Source organism: Bufo gargarizans, chromosome 8, assembly GCF_014858855.1.
Source record: "Bufo gargarizans isolate SCDJY-AF-19 chromosome 8, ASM1485885v1, whole genome shotgun sequence".
NCBI classification, from domain to species: domain Eukaryota; kingdom Metazoa; phylum Chordata; class Amphibia; order Anura; family Bufonidae; genus Bufo; species Bufo gargarizans.
The window spans coordinates 185,032,308-185,044,759 of record NC_058087.1 but is presented as its reverse complement, the minus strand read 5'-3'; the positions used below and the strand labels follow the sequence as shown (position 1 = coordinate 185,044,759).

The window sequence follows — 12,452 nt, the reverse complement described above, 5'->3', positions numbered from 1 at the left end:
ATTTTAATAGTTTGGACTTTTCAGACGTGGCGATGTGATATGTTTGTTTATTTATTGTTTATATATTTTATATGTAAAATTGGGAAAGGGGGTGATTTCTACTTAATATTTGGATGTTTTTGTTTTTTTTGTCTTTGTTTTTTTAACTTTTTATTTAATAACTATTTTCCCCCTTAGGGGCTAGAACCTGGGATCTTTTAATCCTTTGTCCTATTCACACTGACAGAGCTCTATCAGGGTGAATAGGACCTCACACTCTCCCTGCTGCCCTGGGCATAGTACACACAGCAGCAGGGAGAGATTACCATGGCAGCCAGGGCTTCAGTAGCGTCCTGGCTGTCATGGTAACCGCTGCCATGGGGGTTGAGGGGAGGGGGCGCACTGCGCCACCAATGATTGTAATATTGGGGGGTTAAGGGGAGGGGGCGCACTGTGCCACCAATGATTTTAATACTGGGGGTTGAGGTGAGGGGGCGCACTGCGCCACCAATAATTTTAATACTGGGGGGTTGAGGGGAGGGGGCGCACTGCTCCACCAATGATTTTAATACTGGGGAGGAGGGCGCACTGCGCCACCAATGATAATATAATTAACATTTAATAGAGGAGGCGGGTGCGGCACCTGAGGGGTTAACAGCCGCTAATCGCAGCTCCCCGCCAGCACCCGTCTCTGGGATTTGTATTAAATATTTACTTTCATTGGTGGCGCGGTGCGCCCGCCCCTCTCTTCTCATTGGCAGCGGCAGAGGGGGGAGGGAGAGACTGCTTCCTTCTCCCCTGTGCTGCTGAGGAGAACACGGGGCGTGCTGAGAGCAGCGTGCTCCTTGTTCGCTATCGCGCAGTGTAGTATCAGAGAAGCCTAGTATCGAAAAAAGGCAAATCCTGGTATCGAGGTTGATACCAGGCAAAAGTATTGATTGGGTATCGAAAATCTGATACCCGAAACAACCCTACTGTATAGTACTGTTTGCACTATATCACTGGATTATGTAGGTACTATGTGGCACTGTTATTTGGGTGTAATATAATACTTACAAATATACAGTGAGAATATTTCCAACCTTGCTCAACCTTATGCCCAGGCTAGGAAACTGTAGCTACAAATTGCATATTCTTAAGTATCAGCAGATAATACATTTTACCAGGAGGATAGAGGTGAACCGCCAATATGGAAACTTTATTTTTTCCTTTCGGAATATAGTGCTAGACGTTATAAGCTGGCCTACATGTCTGTAGACACGTTTAGTATTTTGTGATTGCATTTTTATTAATGGTGGTAATCTTTTTTTTTCCCTGGGCTGATTTCAAATGCAGTTTTATCTGCCATGAAAAGGCTAACAACTAAAATAATGAAGCGCTTTTCCTTGTTGGAAAAACCAAGATGATCTTTTAATTACTAACCACTTCATACTGTCCTCGGGGAAAAATGTTCCATGTTAGTTTTCACAGCCATTTAAAGATTCTCATATTGATAATTAGCTTTGTTTTAAGCCTGATTAGCCTGTTTTATCCTTTATCTGACTGCATCATCAACTGAGTAAAGCAACATCAATGGCTTATAAGGTTTTGTGAATACCAGGAACAGCAAAAGCATGAGATACGAGACAACTCACACCCTGCTCATTATCACATAATTGGCCTCAAACCACGAGCATTTCCCGGGTCCGGTCTATCACATCACCCCTTTTGTTCTGCAGTAGAGCCCTTTCCTTCCCCTAATTAGCTAGAGAAAGCTACAACTTTGATGAAATCCACTCAAGAAACTTCACTTCTCACTAAAACCCCCTGAATATTCTTTGTTTCTACCTTGCCTTCTTCTTAGTCGCTGACTAACCAGTACGGCCAGCCATAGACCATAGATGAAAGTCTGCCGCAATAAGAAATATGCAAAGTTTTGGACAACTGTAGGACAAATCTATACACCAAAAAGAAATGAATGTCCCCCACTAATAAAGAACAATCAAATACCAAAAATCTATATCTTAATGAAATTATGCAAATCGTCAATATATAAAAACAGTCAAAACAGCGGCATACATGTGCAAGCAAAGGGGATACATTGGGACTGAATACTTAGTAAAAATAATACATGTCCCAAAAAGAGAATAGAGCAAAAGGACAGCTAAACAAGCACATCGAATTACATCACATAGTAACACGCCAGAATATAACCTGTAATCAAAAGCATACAGACCAAAGTGCCTCCAATCCCGACGTACATTTCACTATACAGCTTTCTCAAGGGATGCCAAGTATTGTTCTTTATTAGTGGGGGGACATTCATTCTTCTTGGTGTATAGATTAGTCTGGATTCCACTGACAGCATTAGTTCTTCGCTTAAATATCAGTAGTAAGAAGTCGTAACATTATGTGTGGTTAAACTGCCTTACAATGTGGTTCTAACACCTCTCCTAAGGCAGTTTAACCACATCTAATAGCTTCAGTCACGTGCTTCTCATACAAGCCATTCTAATTAAGGATGCCAATGAAATGTCTTCAAGAAACAATACAAGTCCAGTTGCGCTCACTTATTACTATTGATATTCCATGACCTGGATAGATGAGAACCTTTACAGACATATTTTAAACTTTTTTTTTTATGGACTTTTTTTGCCCAGTATGCTGTCTTGAAGTGCAATGTCTTAGGTTTGAACCTGGTCAAGGACCATATCTTCATGGCGTTTGAATGCTTTTTCAATGTCAAATGGAGTCAAAATGGTTTTGTGGGTTTCCTCTTGCGTTCCAAAAATCTACAGAGGTTAATTGGTTTCCTAAGAAAATTGACCCTAGAATGAGCACTTGGATGACACCCATTGACTCCCCTGCTCCATAGCTATCCACATAACAAGAGTGTCCAAGCACTTTCAGTCTCTTCGTTGAGAAAAGTGCAATACTAATGATTGTTGTCTTCATCCTATGTCCAGAAATGTCCCTATTCACGTAGTGAGCCTTAAAGATGTTGGCACATTGACAGGTCAATCAAAAACTGGCAGACTTTCCTATAATGTTTGTGGCCATCTTTAATCCTTGGTTAGTTGACTGTCGGCTAGTTTTGTCGTCTTTAGACCATTTGTTAATCCATTCATATAAACACTCTGTCCCCCTCTTCTGATTTCCTCAGCGACCCATGGCATGGTGTTATTTTAAAAGGCTCTTTCTTCTACAGGCAACATGCGAGCGAGGTTTTGCTGCCATGGAGGAAACCCATCAAAAGAAGATTGAGGACCTTCAGAGACAGCACCAGCGAGAGCTGGAGAAGTTGCGGGATGAGAAGGACCGTCTTCTTGCAGAAGAGACTGCAGCTACCATATCAGGTACGTAACTGATGGTCAACCACGATGCTCTGGTAAGAATTATGAGCAGTGAGTAGGCCAACTTCTGACCAGTTAACCACAAGCTTCTCTTAATCCAACCAGCTTTACTCTTTTAATATTTTCACTCTTGCAGCCATTGAAGCAATGAGCAATGCACATCGTGAAGAGCTTGAGAGGGAATTGGAGAAATCCCATCGCTCTCAAGTCAGTAGCATTAACGCAGATGTGGAGTCATTGCGGAGGCAGTATCTGTAAGTTCTCTCTCATTGAATTGTGTTTTCCTTTTGGATAGTAGTGTCCAGTAGTTGCTGTATATTCTGTAGGGATTTGCTCTGGTAGGCAGGGTAAGTGGACGCAATACAGAGGCAAAAAACTGTCTGTAAAGCAAAACTTCAGTGTTTATTCACACATAAGGTATAGCATAAAACGCAAGTCACTTTGCAGTCTTGGTGTTTGTTCACACACACGAAATGTTCATAAAGCAAGAAGTTCACCTTATCTCCTGAGTGTTGGTTCACACCAAGTCCATAAGCAGGCTTTAGGAGGCCTGTTTCCCCTACACCCGGGTCTCAGCCCTCCAACTCGGCACAAGCCTCAGATCCCAACAGAGAGATGCCCTCTGCTGATCCCAGCTGGCCAAGCAGTCCAGCGGCACACACTGGGAGGAAAATACCTGTTTTCCCAGACAATACCCTTCTATGTAGCGTATGTCCAAAAAACTGCACTGCTCGAATAGTTTGGCGGTGCACGTGTCACTTCTTCTTCACGAATACCCTTCACTGTGTCACAACTCGATTAGTACTTGTATGAGATTTTCTCTTGGGGCTTTTTAGATCTCAAATAAAATATGGATTGCAGTCTTGTTAGTACTGTAATGGGAACATACTATTGCTGACTCCTATTGAGGTACAAATGGTTCTTCTCACAGGGAGGAGCTGCAGTCTGTGCAAAGGGAGTTGGAAGTCCTCTCCGAGCAATATTCTCAGAAGTGTCTTGAGAATGCCCACCTTGCTCAAGCCCTAGAGGCAGAACGCCAAGCTCTACGCCAGTGTCAGAGAGAGAACCAGGAGCTCAATGCACACAACCAGGTAAATGTTGCTGCCTCATCTGTGTTCTTTTGAGAATCACGGCTCTGAGCATGGCATCGGTTTCCACATCTCACGGTTATTATTCCATTGCAGGAGCTGAATAATCGTCTGGCCAGTGAGATAACACGGCTTCGAAATCTTGTAACAGGAGATGGGGAGGTATCGCCTCTCACCCAAGGGAAGGATGTCTATGAATTAGAGGTTAAAGCTTTTCTTCTTATGGTCTTTAGCTTTTGTTTTATTATGCTTGTGTATTTTTAGTGTCAATAATATATCCTTTCTGATTTATAAGATATAAATGATATCTACCAGCTGTATATGGACCTCACTGGTACATACAGTATATGCTGAATATTCTGAAAGATTGCAATATTGTGATAAAAACCTTACTTTTTACTCAAGAACAAATACATGCAGTAATTTCTAGAGCAAGTATTCACCATGAAATCTACCTCCCAATAATGACTTGGAGATCACGAATTCTAGAATTCACGGATTGATTGCAAAATATATGCGAAAAATTCACGAAATGTCGCGAAAAATGAATAATGCTTATGCAGCTCATCACTAACTATTACTCTTGTGTTCTTCTTTCATCATCTAGGATTAGTGGACACTGTTCTAAAAGTCTGTTGTGTTCTGCAGGTCCTGTTACGAGTTAAGGAGTCTGAGATCCAATACCAGAAGCAAGAGATCAGCTCCCTGAAGGATGAACTTCAGACAGCTCTTAGGGTAAGAGGCCTCCACCCCTAGGTAATGCCTTAAATCCTATTCAGCCTTTCGGCTTCCAAAGAAATCTGTGAAGCAGTCATGAATATTTGGCCCTGTAGCTGCACGCCTATGTCATTCAAATTGACTGTCCTTATTATATTCTTCTGACTTAAAGGATAAGAAATATGCCAGCGATAAATACAAGGACATCTACTCTGAGCTGAGCAACGTAAAGGCCAAGGCCGAGTGTGACATCAGCCGGCTGAAGGAGCAGCTGACGGCAGCCACCGAGATGCTGGGGGACAAATCCCCTGAGAACGCAACGGTGTCTGGATATGGTAAGGATGAAAATGTAGCAACACTTCTCCCGCATCATCCTTTTTTTTTTCTTTTACTCATTGGTTAAGTTGTAATTTTTTTTCATCTGCAACCACTGACTTTCAACCCCCCCTCACAGACTCCTAAGACTTTTTAAATAATTTATAAGAATGAATAGATTAAAGGGGTTATCCATTCCTTATAATGACCCTCAGAATGCCTCGGCCCCTCCTCTAGAGCATACTTACCTGCTCCCCGAGACCCACCTCCCTCGGGATCCCTACACGACTGCCGCTGCATCTCCCTGTCGCGCAGATCAAAACATCCAGCAACGGGGCAAGCAGCCAGTAGTAGGCCGCGACGGTGACCAGCCTCGCGTGCAGGGATCCGGAGAGACGCGGGTGTCAGGGAGCAGGTAAGTATGCTCTACAGGAGGGGGTCATTATAGGGATTGGAGAACCCTTTTAAGGCCAATTTCCTAAGAGTTTATCAAACTAATACCAGTTTTCTACAAGTATTTAGTATTGAGGAAGCATAACCAGGAATATCCTTTATTATTAACTCCATGTCTTCCTGGTAAGAACACCATCCCTATGCTGATGGTTGCTTATTCAGCCCGTACACGGTCACAGAAGTTCAGGTACGCGCGTGATCGCATTATTTACATGTAGTCACCTATGTCCGCAGATATCATGAAATCTAAAAGTAACCCAGATTTCCTGAAGAATGACAGGTCGACCATCAACAGACAGCTGCGGAACATCAGGTCCAAGGTACGCTGGTTCCTGTACTTCAAGGAAAAGCAATGTCACCCTAACACATTTCAAAAGATATGGATGTCTGATACAAATATTTTTAGTGTTCTCCACCTACGTTTGATTACTGTAGGTTGGGATAGGGGCTGGCATGGTGTAACTGCTGCCAAACTCATTTACTACTTCTCTGCTTTCCCAGGGAAGGGTGCGTTCACGCCGTGGATTTTGACGTTCCGCAGCATACCCTGGCAGAAACCGTTGCGGTTGTTCAGTTTAACTGACATAAACCCGCTCGCAGCTTAGCTCCATCCAATGGAGCTATCCTGTGAGCAAACATCAAGCGGTTTCCATCTGGACATGTCCCTTCAGCGTCCGCCCCAAAATCCTACAGTGTGAACGGGCCCTTATTCAAGCATAACAGCAGAGACATGCATTTCTGGTGGAGGTTGAGGCTTGGCATGCATTTACGTCAAAGCTTTCTCAATTTCTGTAATTTAGGCAGAAAACCTCATCAACGAGTTGGGGGATTCTGCATATTACATAGATGCAAGTGATCAGACTTCGTAACGTCTGCCCCAGGTTTATAGAAACGTTGGATTAATATTATAATAACCAGGTCTGCTAAAAATATATAATGAAAATAAACAATACACGTTTTGTGAAACACCCCCCCCCCCCCATGTCCCTTTCTAAATGACCTGTTTTTTATGTCACCCCATTTATCCTGTCTGATCCTTGTGATTTTATCTCCCTAGTTGGTCACACCGTATAGATCATAATTGTCTGCCTGTTAGTAAGTATATGTGAGTGGTCCTCATCTCACTGGTTAGCCTGTGTCCGTGCAGGATCCCTGCATGATATCACAAGTTCCCCCCACTCCAAAGTGTACATGGTCAGGGGTGATGGGAAGGGGTTTGTGCACTGTCACCTGGGATTCATGCGCTTTCTTTGTCTGTCTGTGTCTGTGTGTCCCTTTATCCATGGAAGTCCGTAATTGAGCAGGTCTCATGGGATAACTGAAAAGTTCCACGTACCAGGTTCCCTGACATGTAGGTAAAACCAGGCCACCGAACTCTGCATGCACAACTTTCCTCTCCATCCTGAGTGCCGCCACCGCTGGCCTATGCCTTTCTTATAGCTGTAATCTTCACTGTGTAAATATATAAAAGGCTTATCGACAAAGAGCGTCCCAGATGACGATGCCACGTCTTCCAGAACGTGGATTAGGTCACCTCCGGTTTTATTGGATTTGCTGAATGCTAACCACTGCACATTATGCTGAAGCACTTTTTAGCCGAGCCTTGAATATTTTGAGGAGACGGTGGACTCTTGGGGCCGCCAGGTGTGAACATTGTGATATGTATTGTCCTAGATTCTTGTGTTTGACATAAGTGTCTGTGACCTTGGTGTCTTCACACCCCATACTCTAATATGCTGTAAATCATCATGTTCTGTGTCCTGCCTCAAATGCAGGGACATCCCCCCTTATATTCATCCAGACATGCTTTATTCTCTATATTAGCGTACTATGTGGTAGTGTGATATACTTCTCCTAAAATGTCATACACAGAGTTATGTGTAATGTCTGATGAGGATATGTAATTATTTTCAGACGCCGGCAGTATTAACCCCTTAGTGACCATCAATACGCCTTTTTACAGTAGTCACCAAGGCGCTTTAGGCTGTAGTCTCCCGTAGAGCCGAGGCTCAGCTGTCCCATGAGAACCACGCTCCTGCTCCTCTAACAGCCCGGACCGACAGGAGCGTTGATCCGATCTGTTTAACCCCTTACATGCCGGGGGCAATGGCGCGTTCACCACATGTAAGCGGTTACAGAGGGAGCAGACTCCTTCTGTCTCACATCAGCACCTAATAAAATCGCGGGGTGCCGATGTGTGTATAAACAGGCCGGGACCTAGTATAGGCCCCAAGCCTACTGCAAGTGCTCCTCCTCTCTGGTGCAGCCTGCTGGCCAATGTCAGTATAGCACTGACGTTAAAATACAAAGCAGTATAGGAATAGTGCATTGTATTTTAGAAGCAATCAAAAGATCAACTCTTATAGAACTATTAAATGGTTAAAAAGAGTAAGAAAAATTTGTATCCAATAAAAAAGGCTTTTAATGCCTTTCAGTGGAAAAATTACCAAAAATGTAATCTCCCCATGTTTGGTATCTGTAACAATCAGCACTATGCTAATATCATGTAAATTATCCTGTACTATGAACGCCGAAGAAAAATATGCCAGAACTGCTGCTTTTTTGCTTAGTTGTCACCAAATAAAACTTAATAAAAAGCAATCAGTGTTATGTACCTCAAACTGATACCAATGAAAAAGTCATCCCGCAAAAACCAAGGTGGCACCATACAGATACATTTTATTGAATAGCTCACTGGCTATGCTAAATTTTTAATTGCAAGCAATTACAGAAGTACTTAGATCCAGGTGCTGGTATGAAAAATATAGAATATTTTTTGTGGCATAACCCCTTTAAGTTGAACAATACTAGGGATGACAGAACAAGAGAAGGATTTCTGGTTACGAGTAGGTTGAGCAGTGCTACTCAATGTCAGCAAAAGCAAATAAGATCTTGGGGCTCAATCACACGACCGTTGCTTGGTTCGCATCCGAGCCTCATTTTTTGCAGCTCGGGCGCGGACCCATACACTTCAATAGGGCCGCAAAAGATGCGGACCGCACTCCGTGTGCTATCCGCATCCGTTGCTCCGTTCCGTGGCCCCGCAAAAAATATAGATCATGTCCTATTCTTGTCCGTTTTCTGGACAAGAATAGGCATTTCTCTAATGGGCCGTCCGTTCCGTTCATTGCGGAAGGCACACGGCCGACGTCAGTGTTTGGCGGATCTGCAAAACACGGCACGGTCGTGTGAATGAGCCCTTAGGGTGTATAAAAAGTGATATAAAATGGAAGGTCTCGCTTATAATGGAAGGATAGCCAAATGTGTGGTCAATACAAGGAATTGGAGAACGAGGAGTGTGGAAGAAAGACAATTTAGGCATCTATATACAGTATATAGGAAAGGGTTCTTTACAGTTAGTGTAGTGATAGAAGTAGTAATGGCAGAAAATATGTCAGCATTTAGTAAAAGGCTTATCTAATAGCAAATGGCATTTAGGGGTATAAATAATCTGCCATTGACTAATATATAATTGATACAGAAAGGGTATGGTCAGTGGCTACTTTGGGTGGGCAACACGCGACCAGCTGTGCCAAGAGATTGAACTTCATGGACCAGTGTCTGTTTTTCAAGCGTATGTAACTTGTACTCATTCACAGTTGTTTTATAAAATCTTGGTCTAAAACTGACGGGCGGAAAAACACCAGCGCGAGCACATTCAGAGCCCGTGTAGTGTTCAGCGCACTCCTAGTTTTTAACTACATAGACAGATCCTATCGGTTAATCTACATTTCCCCCCAGTTTTACTTATCTACACATCTATTGATGGTCCTCTGATACGGTGACAGGACCTGATGTCTAATCAAAGTAGGCGAAGACCTTCCGTAATCTACATTTGAGGCGCAACATTAATTTCAGTCTCTGATTTAGCATTAACTTTTCAGGAGCAGTGCATCTTTTTTGGACAGTAATACAAACCCTTTAACACTGATGGTGTAATTGTCACCTAACCCTGCGCTGTGGCCCACAGTCACGGTCTCTCTTCACGTGTGGTGTTTGCACTCATTTTCCTCACATTCATCTATCGTGTTTGACCCGTCTACCAAGACACCCCTGTCATCCGTCAGCATGCAGAACTAATCTCTTCCCATGTCGTGTGTGTGTTTTTTGTCCCCTGGCGCTGTCTCACCTGCCATGTCCTTGTTTTAATGTTAACCTCCTTTCTTTTTCTTCCCCCCCCGACGCAGAGCCTGAAGGAGGGGCTGACAGTCCAGGAGCGCCTTAAAATCTTCGAATCCCAGGACTTCAAGAAACACTAACGTCTCCCAATTTCTGCTGCTTGTCGCTAGGATGTGGAGCAGAGATGCACCGCCCCGGATCCATCAGGCCTCAGGGGACTCTGATGTGCAGCTCTCTGCATGTCACGTGGCTCTTGAAATGTGCAAGACCATTCAGGTGTTTAAATGGTTAATTCCTGTGGGTACCTCTCCAGCTCGATGTCTTTCCCTAACCCTTCCCCCTTCAGGATTAGGGCACATTAACTCGCCTTCTCCATCTTGTCAGAGCTTTAACTCTCATTCAGAATTGTCAGTATTAAGGCACCGCTGCCGACCAATAAGCTATCAGGTGTGACAACATTGGACCTTCGGGCCTAGTGCTGGGCCCCATAGTGTGACGCATGCTGCCGGAGAAGAGATGAATCGCAGACAGGGAAATGTGACAGGGCTACCTGCCTGGGTACAACCGGCACTATACCCCTCGCCCTCTCCTCGTCATGTATGTACTTATTTATAGATGTGCTTGTGTGTGTAACGTATGTGTACAGGGCGCGAACTGCAGATTACTTCATTCTGCTCTGATATCTCCATTCGACACTCGGATCTGATTGTATGATGGGCTGAACGCAGTAGTTCTGGGTGGTCTCCTTTCCTACGCTCACCCCCTCTTTTACAGTGGACAGTGCAGACCCGGCAGCCACGTTTTTCTGCTGTACTGATAATTCTGTGCCACCAGTTCTCGAGTTAGTGACATTGACATGTTAAATGTCCCTGCTGAATGTAGCTGCTGGGCCAATAACGAATGTCTCCACAATTTAGGTCACAAACAAACATGTTTTTCTATGAATATTTTTACATTAGTATCTCATATTTTAATTATACAACCCTAATAAAGACTTGTACTTTTAGCAGTCTGTCCCCGGCAGGTCAGTAGGGACTTTTATTATTATTATTTTGCATTTATAACTAAGGCTGGCCATATTAGATTGCCGACCCCTCCATACACATGCATGCTCATCTCTGCCAAGCATTCAAGTCCTGAATCGGGAGAGATGAGAAAAGCACTGCCTTTCTGAGAACGCATGTTGATACCCAACCGCCGTCAGTGGCTAGTCAGGAGGAAGCCATTCACATCAGACAATTGACTGGTTGGCTAACATTTATCCAGTGTGTACGGCCAACGTAACCTCACCTACCGGCCCAGTTTCTAGCCCTTTAGACCAGGGATGCCCAACCTGCGGCCCTCTAGCTGTTGCAAAACTACAACTGCCAGCATGCCTGGACAGCCTACAGCAGGGCATGGTGGGAGTTGTAGCTTTACAACAGCTGGAGGGCCGCAGGTTGAGACAATTTTGTCATTTTATTTAAAATGTTTTCTTTAGGGATTACACAGGATTAGAAAACATGGCCACATCCAGAAGCAGCGCCAGACGTGTCCGTGGGTTGTCTTATTGCAGCTCAGCTCCACTGAAGTGAATGGGGCTGGATTGCAATACCTCATGCAGCCTGTGGACAGGAGCGGTGATGTCTTTGGAAGAAAGCACCCATGTTTTTCTACTCATGTTCTATCTAACCCCTTTAAAAAAAAAAGAAAAAAAAAAGTTGCTGCCGTGTAAAAGAAGCTTTTGGTGTAGTCATAAGAATAGACACGAGAATTTTTAGGTGATTGCATAGGTTCAAGCCTACCCTTGGAGTCATTTTATTTAATATAATCTACAATTACTTAAATAGCAATCTCCTATCATCTCTTAAGAGAATTCCTCCCGGTAGTAGCCAAGAGTGATACTGGAATACTGCAGCTGCGGAGGTATTAGATCTTCACTATGGCACTCTGCAAAGCAGATGGCATTTTAATTTTTTCTCTGCAGTCTTCATGCAGTTTAGTATGGTAGAAATTATAAGGCAGCGCTAATGAAGTAAATCCTTGATGTGTTCTGCACAGTAGAGCGGTGTTACTATATTACTGTGTTACCCATTTCCGGCTGCACCGTTCTAGCCTATCCATTCACCAAGAACCAATGATACAACAATGCATTTCATGGGCCCAAGTAATATTAGTGAAGATGCATCCTATCCATTTGCTATCGCTGGTTCTTGGTCAGTTGGTGGGGCTTGTCCTTTTACACACTGCTCCAGCCTATGAAATGGAGAACACTTGCTAATAAAGTAGCAGCATGGATTGCCACAGACAGGTGCAGGTGAAGGCTTTTTCTGAAGCGCCCTCTAGTGTTCGTGTGGGGCACCTAGGAGGACTTGGCAGGTGACGTTACTTTGGAAGTATTCTGTTATGTGATGGTGTCATTGACCCGCTTTTGGTCTTGTAAAGTGACTTCTATTAGGATGAAGGTTTG

General features: G+C 43.7%; 1 protein-coding gene across 4 annotated transcripts in view; it reads left to right on the top strand.

The window, feature by feature from the left end:
* Positions 1–11,736, top strand: part of LOC122944779 (myosin phosphatase Rho interacting protein) — an 87,368-nt gene extending 75,632 nt beyond the window's left edge. Inside the window, exons 16-25 of one of the 4 annotated variants that reach the window (XR_006391054.1) lie at positions 3,167–3,314; positions 3,448–3,565; positions 4,243–4,402; positions 4,496–4,603; positions 5,048–5,134; positions 5,289–5,451; positions 6,119–6,204; positions 6,942–6,979; positions 7,174–7,235; positions 10,072–10,120. Coding sequence is in view for 3 of the 4 variants with exons in the window: in XM_044303398.1 (XP_044159333.1) it covers positions 3,167–3,314; positions 3,448–3,565; positions 4,243–4,402; positions 4,496–4,603; positions 5,048–5,134; positions 5,289–5,451; positions 6,119–6,204; positions 10,072–10,143 (942 nt within the window). In the remaining variant the exon portion in view is untranslated. Of the gene's footprint in view, positions 1–3,166; positions 3,315–3,447; positions 3,566–4,242; positions 4,403–4,495; positions 4,604–5,047; positions 5,135–5,288; positions 5,452–6,118; positions 6,205–6,941; positions 6,980–7,173; positions 7,236–10,071 lie in introns of all 4 variants that reach the window. The other 3 variants (XM_044303399.1, XM_044303400.1, XM_044303398.1) reach the window with 3 other exon arrangements.
* Positions 11,737–12,452: the final 716 nt, after the last annotated feature.